This window comes from Panthera onca, chromosome A3 (assembly GCF_046562875.1).
Source record: "Panthera onca isolate mPanOnc1 chromosome A3, mPanOnc1 haplotype 2, whole genome shotgun sequence".
In the NCBI taxonomy this organism is placed as follows: domain Eukaryota; kingdom Metazoa; phylum Chordata; class Mammalia; order Carnivora; family Felidae; genus Panthera; species Panthera onca.
This window is the reverse complement of record NC_138341.1, coordinates 126082193-126095395: the sequence shown is the minus strand read 5'-3', so window position 1 is coordinate 126095395 and position 13203 is coordinate 126082193. Positions and strand designations below refer to the sequence as shown.

Here is a 13203-nt window from a genome sequence, read left to right as displayed (position 1 = left end):
CCATCCACTGATCCATCCATCCACCCATCCATCCATCCACACATCCATCCATCCACACATCTATCCATCCACACATCCATCCATCCAGCCAGCCAGCCATCCACCCATCCAAACATCCATCCATCCATCCATCCATCCATCCATCCATCCATCCATCCACCTATCCACCCATCCATCCATCCATCCATCCATCCATCCATCCATCCACACATCCATCCATCCATCCACACATCCATCCATCCACCTATCCATCCATCCATTCACCCATCCATCCTCTATCTACCCACACATCCATCCTCTACCCAACCACCCATCTTCCATCCACTCATCCATCATCCATCCATCCATCCTCTACCTTTCCACCCATTAATCTATCTACCTATCCATCCATAAATAATTTTTAAGGATCTACCATGAGTCATAGACTAAGCTCTTTGCTAATCAGGAACAATAACTTAAATATGTACATAGGAATAAAAAACTGTCCTTATCCTGGAGGAATTTGCCATCTAAAACAACTGTTCTCAACCCTGGGTGCACAACAAACTTGTCTGGAGAGCTTTAGAAAAATCCCATTGCTTGCGTCACACTACTGACCAATTAAATCAGATTTTCTGGGGGTGGGATCTGGACATGAGCCTTAGACATTTTTTTTTTAAACCTTCCAGGAGATTCCGGCGTGCAACCAGGTTCAAAGCCAGTGCAGAAATCTGGTTCTCAAAGTGTGGTCCCTGGGCCAGCAGCATCAGTATTATCTGGAACTTGTTAGAAACACAAATTCTTGGGCCCCAGGCCCAACCAGCAATGCCAGCAGTGGGGCCCTTCAATCTGTGTGCCAACAAAACTTGCAAGGTGACTTTGATGAAAAAGAATTTGAGAACCACGGAGCTAGCACCTCGCTACTCCGAGTGGCTGGTTGACCGGAAGCATCAGCATCACCTGGGAGCTTGTCAGAAATGCAGACCCTTAGGCCCGATCAGAATCTGCAAGTTAACAAAGTTCCCAGGTGAGTGTATGCATATTAAAGAGCGAGAGACACAGAGCTAACCTCTACCGAGTGTTTTCTAAGCATCGAGCACTCTGCAAAAGGCTTTAACATAATCGCGCTAAAGCTTTTCTAACCCCTGGCCTGCATACAGGTCACCTCTGTCACATTCCTGCTTTATTTCCTCATAGAAATTACCACCATCTGAAGTCCCATATTTGTGTAAAAATACCTGCCTCTCCCATTAGAACATGAACTCTGGGAAGGGGTCTGTCTCCTTCACCATTATATTCCCATCACCTGCACCAGGCACTGGCTCACGGCAGGCATTCTGGAACAATTTAACGAACAAACGCGTGCAGCGAACATATCTTCATCATCCAGGTGAGGAGACAGGCTCAAGGAGAACAGGAATTGGGTGACATTCACCCAGGGAGCAAGTGGCGGACCTCGAAGACACATATGGCCCGGCTGAGCCCAAACCCTGTAGGACGTGACGTGCAGGGACCGTGGGGAGATGCAGAAAGGGTCCCTGGAACACAGTGACCTGCAAAGTCCCTGAAGGCAGGCTGCGGGTGGGTCCGGTTCTCTCCCGGGTCGCCAGGGCCTCACGCACAGCAGGTGCATCAAACAAGCTGATGACCACCAGCATCTCCTCTAGAGCAAGAGGGCACGTGTTCAAATAACAGCCTGCATGACGACAGCCCGGCAGCATTGATTGCAAGAGCAAAAAATTACAAATAACCTCATGTTCACGGACCGGGCATGGCTTAATGAACTGGGTCATTCTTTAGCGTATTAGTCAGTGAAGCTAAAAAGAGGTAAATCATGTCTTAACGCGCCTTGAGTGAAGAGAGCAAGTTAGAGCAAATCTGTATTACACGCTAGCTTTTTGTGTTTTTCCAGCGACACTGTTAATTCCTACAGTAAAGGTACCTTTGTAAATATATATACATAAACGTACACACCTAAGTCACATAAATACAATCGGTACAAATGCGAGGGCTTACAAAAAGGTCTCAGCCTGCGCACAAAACGCGGTAACAGTGGTTGGTTCCGGGGAAGGGAGGGGACACTGAGCACGGGGAGATGTGGTCTGATGTTTCGAGTCTTTATAAGGATCGTGTGTTTATGTGGTAGCTGGGGAGTCGGAACTGACGTGTCACGGAAAAACAGAGGAAAAGGAAGGGCTTTAGGCAAGGGGTACGGGGCGTGGGGCCTACAGAGGGGAGCGCCCATTCAGCCGTCCCACCGTCGTGGGGAGTGCTTCACCTTCTGTCCTCACTCGCTGGGCCAGGATTTCTGAAGCACCTGCTAAGTGTCGGTGTCCCACGTGCTCTCAGCTGGGGGAGAAACCCAGACAACGAGGGTGGGCAAGGCCTGCCTTCCGAGAACTGACATTCTAGCTGGGAGCCTGACGAACAACGAGAGGACACGCGTGCGCCTTCGGCAGAGGGTGCGACGCTGGAGACAGGCAGCAGGGCCCAAAACGGGGGTGGGTGGGTGTTCTGTCGACTCTCCCCTCAAATGCGGCCCAGAATCTGAGCCCTTCTGCCTGCCCCGATCCAAGGCGCTGGCACCTCTCACCTGCATTATTGTAACACCTTCTTGGCTGGTCTCTGGGCTCCCATTCGGTCCTGACCCCCCGTTGTTCTCACGTCAGCGTTCTCCTGACCCCCAGTCGGGGGGGGGGCTCCTATCAATATGCGGGTCACACAGCCCCGCCCCTGCTCTAAACCCTCTCATTGCTTCCGGCTCACTCAGGGTAGAAGCCACAATCCTGTCAGTGGCTCTCGAAGTCAGGGGAGGTCTGAGCTGGCCATCTTTCTGACCTCGTCTCTCCCACGGCGCCTTGCTCCCTGGGCTCCAGCTGCGCTAGCCTCCTTATTGCCCCTCCGGTGCTCTGGGAACACTGCTGCCCCAGAGCCTTTGCACTTGCTGTTTCCTCTTCCTTCCACGTGGACACGAACGCCTTCCCTCATCTCCTGAAGGTCTTTACTCAGGTGTCACCTTCCCAGGGACGTCCTTACATCCCTGCATTCCTTATCCTCCCTTTCCTGCTTCTCCTCCCCCCCTTCCCCCGCCCCACAGCGCGTATCACCGTCTGACACGCTGTGTACTTTGCTTATTTACTGTTTTATCAGCCTCTTGCCTGCCAGACCCCTGGCATAGGCTCCGGGAGGGGAGAGGCTTTTGTGGGCTGACTTTCTAGTCCTTAAAACAATGCCGGCCTGAACAAACACCTGCCAAATGAGGGACTGAACGGTTACATGCGATAGGAAAGACCTCTGTGATGAGAAACGATGGCTGAGAAAATGGTCCTAGAGACAGGGGGAGACCAGGCCGAGGGAACAGCATGTGCAAAGACCCCGAGGGCAGAATCACGCTCCTGAGTTACAGCAAAAGAAACAAGGTCAGGGCTCTGTCCAAGGACTCGGTTCCCCGAGCAAAGGGGACAGGGAGGAGGTGACTTTGAGAGGCTGGCAGGGACAGACAAGGTGATCCTGGTGGCCAAGGGTAAGGAAATTAGACCTTATTCTATACTTTCTAAGAAACGCTAAGTCCTCTCCGTGTGTTAACTATTTCATCTTCGTATCACCTCGGGGAGGTCAGTGGAATAATTACTCCCCTTTAACAGATGAGGCAAATAATCTCCAAGAGGCTGATGAGACCAGGGACCCACAGATGGTTAGAGGCAGAGCCATGGAGGCAGTGGGAGCCACTGGGGGATTTCTCGGCTCCACATTCGTTCCAGAGTCCCCCTGAATGTAGGCCCCGTGGCTCATGCCCCCCGGGGTCCTCCCTGGATCTGGGTCCCTGCAGTCACTCAGTAATGCCTCTGTCACCGAAAGAAGGGCCCAGGGGGCCGAATCTGGCATTTGAGGCCACAACTAGGGTGGAATGTTCCCTGCGGAGCTGGGGAGCTCACCGCCCATCGCAAGAGAAGGAAAAGGGGTGTGTGTGTGTGTGTGTGTGTGTGTGTGTGTGTGTGTAAGCTGCCCCTGCCGGCCCCTGCCTGCTCTGAATTTGGGAGCAACCTCCCCCCACCCCAACACCCAGCCCCAAAGCCTTCGCCTCAGCAGCCAGCCTGCTCCATCCAGGGCAGGGCAGAGGGTGCGGACAGCTCCCCGTCACAAAAGAAGGAGAGAGATGGGGTGTCTGCGGGTGCTCCCGCTGTGCAGGGACGATTACCGGAGGCACGAGGACTCTTCAGGGTTTGGCAGAAAGTGATTCTGAAGTTTCCAAGAGGAGACCCTGGAGCCAGAGTGCCTGAGTCTGATTCCTGGCCCTACCACTAGCTGTGCGTCTCTGGGTTGCTTATTGTATATTTAACCCCCTGTGCCTCAACTTCCACATCTGTAAGATGGGCTCGCAGCCTAATAGGGGTGTCATAATTCAGTGAGAAACAGTATAGTGCACTGATAAGAAGAACAGCCTTCGGAGTCAGACGACCTAGGCTCAAATTTTGGCTGTCGCTGAACTGCGCCAGCTCAATCACGCCATTCAACTCCTCTGTGCCTCAGTTTCCTCATCTGTAACACAAGGTTAATCACGCTACCCCCTTCCTGGGGTTGTGGGGATTCAGTGAGTGAGTACAGTCACATCTAGCACACAGCAAGTGCCAGGTATTTGCTCTGCTGGTGACAGGGGAGGAGGAGGAGGAGGGTTAATCTGCCGTTACACTGCTTTCCACAGGGCCTGGCGCAAAGTATGTGCCTCGCAAAAATTAAGGACAGAAGGGAGTGGCAGGGATCCATCTGAGGGACAGCTGCCCCTCAGCTCCCACTAGTGGCAGCCAGGTGGGAATGTGGGCCCAGCACGTCTAAAGTGCTCAGCATCTCAAAGGCAACTAGAAACCCAGGTTTTCAAAAGATATTTTCAGTGTTTATTCATTTTTGAGAGACAGAGACAGAGTGTGAGTGGGGGAGGGGCAGAGAGAGAGGGAGACACAGAATCGGAAGCGGGCTCCAGGCTCCGAGCCGTCAGCCCAGAGCCCGACGCGGGGCTCGAACCCACAAACCGTGAGATCATGACCTGAGCCGAAGTCGGACGCTTAACCAACTGAGCCCCCCAGGCGCCCCTAGGAATCCAGATTTTTATGTGAACTCTCCTGATTCGTACAAGTTCACTTTTATTTAAAGGACATTGTACACCAAACAAAGACATACCTGAAGACCAGACTTGGTCGCGAGCTGCCAGTTTGCAGCCGTGGTTTTACACGCACCGTGGTTATTTGATTCAGAGGAGAATGACCATGGGATAGCAAGTTCAGCCACGGTACCACGCGCCCATGGTGTGCCAGGCAGCAGTAAGCAGGCTAGGAAGTGGGTCGTGATTATGCCCCCATTTGACAGGTAAGAAAACGGAGGCTCAGAGAGGTTAAACAATTTGCCCGAGGCCACCGGTCTGGGGAGCAGTGGGGCTGGGATTCAGCCTTGGATCTTCCTCCCCCGGCAGCCTCCTCCTCCTCCTAGCTTGCCTGGCTCTGAAATGAGGTCCTGGGTCGAACAGTGCCTCTACTCAGAAGAGAATGATTGTCTTCGAACGGGGCTTAATAAATTGTCTCAAACTCTCAAAGAGCACAGTTTACACGGACACTCCAAAGGGCCGCGAAGAATGAGGGCATGTTCTCCAGCATGTGGTTTGGTGGGGGAGCCCAGACCCTCTTGGTGGTACTTTTGGTTGACTTATCCCAGCTTTGTTACCAGCATGCGAGGGAAATGTCATTGCTCCGGTGATGGTAATCATTATTCGTGGAAGCCTGGCGTTGCTTAAAAGCAAATTCCTTGCGATGTTGTATCTAACTAGACACAAGGCTCTGGTCTCCCACGACAGGATGCAGGATCGATGCCCCCTGAGCTGGCATCATACACAGACAGCGAAGGAGAGTCAGCCCGGGGTCCTGGGACACCGGCGGCAAATCCGAAAGCGGGCCCGACTAAAGGGTTAAGCCCAATGGTTAAACATAATAGCGTAATGCCTTTTGCTAACTCCCAGCTCTCCCAGGAAGGCTGACAGATCCCAAACAGAGCAAACAATAGCTGGAATTGTTCTAGCGAAAACTAGTTCGGCTGCACCATTTGCCAATAATTTTTTAAACAGCTTAACTCTCCTCTGCTTCCTTGACTCCAACCCAACCTGAAAGCCAAAGGCAGACGAGTTCTGGTCCCAGCGTCAAACCTTCGTAAACAAGACGCCTGCCCGGATGCGGGATGGCTGGGGGGCGGGGGGGGGGGGGGTGGGGGGGGTGGGGGGGTGGGGACAGCGCTGAGGGACAGACTCCTGAGCTGGAGCCCGGACCCCACAGGACCCACCCAGGGCCGGGGCCTGTAACACACCCGAAACTGACTATTAGCCGCGGTGGAAGTGTCAGCGTTTCTCGGGACAGGAAGTTCAGAACGCGAACCAGCACGCTCACACCTCTACCGACTAGATGGGAGCTGTCAGCAGGGCATGCCAAAGTTTCTTTTGGTCCAGAGGCAACAATCCCGATGGCGGGAGGAGAAACTGCCATCGTGACGGTGTTTTCGAAAGGATGCGTGTCTAAGGCTGCCAGTCCCTTACTAACTTCCGCGGTGGGGCAGGGGGGACCAACACAGGTCCCGCCGAAACTCACGCCAGGAGGCCTACCTTCTATGTCACTCAGAGTCCAGACATCGGCGTCGGTGCGGCTAAGCTTCAGTTTACCCGGACAATCGCCGTTTACAGTGAGGCTGGGTGAGATCACCAGTTCTAGCATTTCCTTGTACCTGAAAGAAAACAAAGGGAAATGTAATTTATTCATTAATTATGCATGCTTACTAATGATTCCTATTTCTTTCCCTAAGAGTATAAATATTAAAGCTGATTACCTAAACCCAGCCGTCTTATAAATTCTACATAATAAAAATTCACTAAACTTTTCATCAAAGGGAAATAAGGAATTAAAATGAAGTGCTTGCTCCCCTCCGGAGAATACATCCACTTGATTAAAACTTTCCCCTCCTTCATACTATATTTTGCCATTAGAAAAATCACATCCTGGTCTCTTTTAAATGTCATCTGAGTGAGCTGGAACGAGCTAGGGAGCCTTCCCAGCAGAGGAAGGGAGACACGGGTGGAGAGAGAACGTTTGGGTTTGGATTCCCAAAAGCGGAGGCTTGGGGAGAGGAGGAGACTGCAGCTTCGAGACAAAAACGGACACAGTGCTACGTGGACTGGTGGAGAGAGGCGCGGAAGGCATCCCTGACACTCACCGAGTCCCTCCTGGCAGGCCAAACTCCACAGCCCATCATGCTGGTCCCCACCAAGACAGGAAACACCAGCTCCCAAATTACTCACGACTTCGATAAAATGTTACGGGGGGCAGGGAAAGCGCGGGACAAATCTCCTGGGTCTTTCGCATTTTTTAATCGAAAACCGGTCAGTGCTTGCACCGTATCTGGGCTCATGCCTCCTCGGTCCCTACCCACTGTGGTTAGGAAGTGAGGTTTCTTGTTCGTGTGTGCACAATCCCGTACCTGGCTGTTTTCACAGGGCTCAACGTATCTGGCACTGATTCAAGGTGTCCTCAGAGAGAGGCTGAGTTTGTCGATAGCACATCAGTATCGTGAGGTCATTGTCGGGGAGGATCTGCTATCATCGCTTTAACGGAACACAACATACGGACTGGTGGCAAAGTGGCTATAAACTCAGATTCCATCGTGGAAAGGTCACGGGTTCTGATTTCAGTTTCGCTCTTCACTGCCTTTAGAAAGTTACCAAACTGCTCTAAGTCAAAAGCTTTCTCGTCTGGACAAGGGGATTCTCAAAGTACCTCCCCGAAGAGGTCACGCGGAGTATGAAAAGCGATGGTCCCCGTAAGGAAAGGCCTTAGTAGGTAGTAATCTAAATGTCCATTCAGTCCCAGAGGAAGAGTGATGATGCAGGTAGTGTGTGGTCCGACAGCAGAATGTGATACAGCGGTGAAAAAGACTTAACGCACGACTCCACACAGGACAACGGACAGACCGACAAAGTACTGAGCAAAGAGGCAGAAGGGTACCCAAAATATGATATTTCTAGGAAGTGCAAAATATACAAATCAATACTAGCAGCGTCTGGGGAGCTCAGTCGGTTGAGCGTCCGACTTCGGCTCAGGTCATGATCTCACGGTCTGTGAGTTCGAGCCCCGCGTCAGGCTCGGTGCTGACAGCTCAGAGCCTGGAGCCTGCTTCCGATTCTGTGTCTCCCCCTCTCTCTCTCTACTTCTCCCCCGATCATGTTCTCTCTCTCTCTCTCTCAAAAATAAATAAACATTAAAAAGAATACAAATCAATACTATATACCGTTTAGGGATATACACACATGCAATACACAGATAACAGTACGTATGGGATGAAAAACATTTCCGAGAATGAGTAACTCAGGGGATGGCAGGGGGATGCCATTTGGGACGTGGTACCCCGAGGGCCTCCAGTGAGTTCGTAACATTTTGGTTCAGGGCTCGACACAAATTATGGCCCTTCCAAATCCAGCCCATCTTTTCCTGTGGCCCAGGGGCTCAGAATGGCTTTCACATTTTTAAACGGTTTGAAAACCAATCAAAAGCAGGATCACATTTCGTGACCTGTGAAGCTCACAGTGTCCGTAAGTAAAGTCTTCTTGGAACCCAGCCCTGCTCGTTGGTTGACTGTACTGTCCAAGGCTATGCTCACGCCGCACCTTCTGAGGACGGCAGGTGTGATAGGGACCCGCAAAGCTGAAAATATTTAAGAACCTTGCAGGAAAAGCTGGCCAACCCGGTTTTAGTTTGTAAGCAGGGGGTTTGGACGTACCACTGCTATGTGGCCATTATACATCCTCGAGTGCCCGAAATGCTTAATAATTATAAAAAAAGAACAAAGCAGCCACTTATCCCAGGACGTGCACATAGGAAGTACTTTACATACACTTTTTAATCTGACGAGAGGATTCCACACAAACAAGCTTCTAGAGTTTGTACCTTTATGTTCGCTGATAAACATCTGCCTGACGGGGAAAGGAGCAGTACTGTGACTTCTGGCCTCAGTCACAGGGCTTGTTTATTTTATTGAGTGCTCCTGTCGTCCTCAGGAGCTCAGAGCAGGAATGTGCTTGGGAGTTCTAACGCTGGGGCAGAGTACTGCCAGGAAAGCTTTTGGCACGTTCACCTTGGACTTTTGCCTCACGTGGTCAAGCCAACATGGAAATCACCTTTATTTCCCCCACAGCACCTGACACAGGATCGTGTTCATTCTGTCATCCTAGTAACATCTGAAGGACGGGAGGGGAAAAAAAAGATGGAAGGGACTTGGAAGGAGAGAGACCGGGGCGGGGGTGGGGGTGGGGGGAATCTATAATTGAGTGATTAGTTTCTCCAAACAGATTTTTATTGCATTATTTTATTCTATACGTTTATTTGTTTATTTAGAGACAGGGACAGCGTGAGTGGGGAGGGGCAGAGAGAGAGGGAGAAGGGAGAGAATCCAGGCAGGCTCTGCACTGTCAGCACAGAGCCTGACGTGGGGTTCCAATTCACGCAACTGTGAGATCGTGACCTGAGCCGAAACCGAGAGTAGGACGCTCAACCGACTGAGCCACCTGGGCGGCCCCTTCAAACAAGATTTTTAAAAATTTCCCGTTTAGTCTCATTTTTCCACCCCACCCGAGACAATGACTCTAATGAATGAAATATGTAAATATGTCTCCTTATAAATGATGCTCTATGGGGCACCTGGGTGGCTCAGTCGGTTAAGTGTCCAACTTCATCTCCAGTCGTGATCTCGCAGTTCATGGGTTCGAGCCCCGGGTCGGGCTCTGTGCTGACAGCTCGGAGCCTGGAGCCTGCTTCGGGTTTCGTGTCTCCCTCTCTCTCTGCACCTCCCCCGCTCATGCTCTGTCTCTCTCGGTCTCTCAAAAATGAATCAACATTAAAACATTTCTTATCAATGACACCGTATTGTTTTATGCGTGAATTGGGTTTTAATTTACATGGATAGTGCTGTGCATGAGATCTCTTCTTGTTTATTGGGCTTTTTCTCTCCAGTCTGCACTGTGATTTTATAATGGGTACCCACTGCTGAATAGTTATCAAGCATAATTATAGTTAGAATTCCATACTGTGTATTCACTCTACTGTATTTATGAATTGCCCTAGTGATAAACATCCACGAGCGTTCGTCTCTCAGCTACCTAGAAATAATGCTGCAACGAACATCTTCGTTAAAAAAGTATATATATACACTAGGGACACCTGGCTGGCTCAGTCAGAGGAGCACGTGGCCCTTGATCTTGGGGTTGTGAATTTGAGCCCCACGTTGGGTGTAGAGATTACTTAAATAAATAAAAATTTAAAAATATGTATCTAAAACATGTATCTCTATATGTGTTTACACACACACATTCTTAAAATATATACATATGTGTGTGTATATATATATATATATTCAAGGATGATATCTGTCATTGGGTGTATTGGTCCTCATAATTTCTGTGCTAATCTAGATTCCCACCAGAAGTGCATCAGTGTTCTAGTTTCATAAATTCTTGCTAACACGGAGCATTGTCCAACTTCCTACTTTTTGTCAAACTAATGGGTGGGAAGCGATAGCACAGTTGTTTGAATTCGTATTTCTACGATTACTAGTGCATTTGAGCACAGAGTTACGTAACTGTGGGACACGTGAGTTTCTGGGAACTGTCTATTCGTATGTTTTATCCTTGCTCACTTTTCTATTGGGTTTTCTTTTCTTTCCTTTCTTTTTTTTTTTTTTAAAGTTTATTTATTTTGAGAGAGAGAGAGAGAGAGAGACAGAGCCTGAGCAGGAGAGAGGACAGAGAGAGAGAATCCCAAGCAGGCTCCACACTGCCAGTGCAGAGCCTGATGCAGGGCTTGACCCCACAAACTGTAAGATCATGACCTGAGCTGAGATCAAGAGTCGGATGCTAAACCAACTGAGCCACCCAGGTGCCCCTACTGGGTTTTCTTTTTATCTTTTCTTGATGATTTGCTGGAGTGCCTTGTAGAGTCTATGTATTCGTTTATTGCTAGTGTTAGATGCTGTAAATTTCTTTTCTTACCTTTTCATTTGTCTGTTTTCTTTATTTACAGTGTCTTACAGAACAAAAAATTTATATACTTGCCCAGTAATTTATTTTTAGGTGTAAAAATTATTTCTGTAACTCTAGGATATTAAAATGTGTCTACATTTTAATTTGTCTGCATTTCTATTTTCACTTAGAATTTTAAAAGATGCTTCAATCTTTAATTCATCTGGAATTCTCCTTTTAATATGGTTTAGTCATCCAATCTTAAGTCATCTTAAGTCATCCAATAATCCTTTATGGGATCAAAGTGATTCACCTCTAGTATCATTGGCTGGCAGAAGAAAAGTAACTTTTCTTTTGGCGAAGGTCTTACCTTCCAGGGTTTCCACAATTTTTCACATACAATGTTTAGCACTTAATAAAAATTATCAGCCATGCAAGGAGACTAGACAAAATGATCAGGAACCAAGACAAAAAACAAACCCACAATAAGATTCAGATATTGGAGCTGTCAAACTTGGGACTCCCTGACCACCTTGATAATATGATCAAGAAACAAGGTTTAAATGGAGAATGCTACTTTAGATCGAGAGTATTTTTAAAAATCCAAACGAAAATTTGAAAACCAAAAAATACAGTCATTGAAATTCAGAGCTCAATACAGCAGTTGAACAACAGATTTGATGTAGCAAAAGAAAAGATTAATGAACTGGAAGATAAGTCAGTACATAAATCTCAGAAAGAGGGCCGGAAAGGAAAAATAGATTTTAAAAAAGCATAAAAGAAACATGGGACGTGGAGAAAAGGTCTAACATACATGTAATAGGAGCCACAGAACGATAGAAGAGAGAGAACAAATCAGAAACAGTATTTAACAAGACACTGACAGAAAACCTTTCAAGACTGATAAAGACATCAAGCCAATGCCATCAAGAAGTTCTGCAAATCCAAAGTAAAATAAACACAGAGGAGAACACTCCAGGGCGTATGACAGTCAAATTGTACACATGAGAATATATTCTCTTAAAAGCAGACAGAGAGTGAATAAAAGGCAAATGATCTTTAAAGAAGGAATTGTAAGACTTCTCTGCAAGTAGGATGGGAACCAAAAAAACAATGGAGGTTCGTCTGCTGATGCAGAATTCTAGGCCAGCAGGAAAGCCTTCAAAACTAAAGACAAAAACTAACCAAACCCAAAATAAGACTATTTGCCACTAGTGGATGTGCAATGAATGGTCTGGAAGCATGAAAATTCAGCAAAGGGTGAAGAACAACACAAAAGGATAAGTACGTAAGTTAGAGGGGGATAAATGAAGTTTATATGTTCTAAGGACATTGCGTTTTTTCTACACTGATTTATAGTAAACTTCAAGATTTACAAAGGATGCATGTTACAATCTTTAGGGTAACTACTCAGAATAATAATAAAAAATGTATACTAACAAGCTAATAGAAGAAAAATGGACTAATAAAAATACTTAACCCAAAAGAAAGGAAGAAAGTAGAGAAAAAGAAACAAAGAAGAGAAGGGATAGAAAAAAAAAAAGAGATCTAAACTCCAATTTATCAGTAATTAAATACTTAATGTCCATTTCACTTACAGAATAAATACTCCCACTAAAAAAATATTACAAGACTGGATTATAGAAGTGACTACCGGCTTTGGGGCACCGGGGTGGCTCAGCTGGTTAAACACCCGACTCTTGATTTCAGCTCTGGTTATGATTTCATGGTTCATGGGATCAAGCCCTCTGTCAGGCTCTGGGCTGAGAACACAGAGCCTGCTTGGGATTCTCTCTCTCCCTCTCTCTCTGCCCCTCCCCTGCTTGTGTGCACATGCATGCAGGGGCTCTCTCTCCTTCTCTCTCTCAAAATAAATAACTAAACATTAAAAAAATGAACTACAGGCTTATTACAAGATACCCGTTTTAAATATAAAAACACACAAAGACTCAGAGCAAAGAACTGTAAAAATTCACACAAGGCAAACACCAGATAAAAGAAAGCTGACATAGTTTCAAATAGATTTGCAAATAAAAACCATTACTACAGATTTAGAGGAACATACTGTAATGATAAAAGAATGAAGATATAACAATCAGGAAGTTTGCCTTTCCCAAAACTCATCTGCATGGTATTGACTCCAAAAGGGAATAAAGAGTCTAGGTCTTTGTTGGGTAATTTAAGATCTA

At 47.7% G+C, this 13203-nt stretch overlaps 1 protein-coding gene and 1 long non-coding RNA gene across 3 annotated transcripts in view; one reads left to right on the top strand and one right to left on the bottom strand.

Moving 5' to 3' along the window:
- Nucleotides 1-13203, top strand: part of LOC144615867 (uncharacterized) — a 742065-nt gene that overhangs the window by 529026 nt on the left and 199836 nt on the right. The gene's annotated exons all lie outside the window — the stretch shown is intronic.
- The window catches only part of EYA2 (EYA transcriptional coactivator and phosphatase 2), a 255263-nt gene that overhangs the window by 164867 nt on the left and 77193 nt on the right, over nt 1-13203 (bottom strand). For both annotated transcript variants that reach the window (XM_078444001.2, XM_078444000.2), the window contains exon 2: nt 6617-6735. In XM_078444001.2, coding sequence (XP_078300127.1) covers nt 6617-6725 — 109 coding nt within the window. In that variant the 5' untranslated portion in view covers nt 6726-6735. The remainder of the gene's footprint in view (nt 1-6616; nt 6736-13203) is intronic.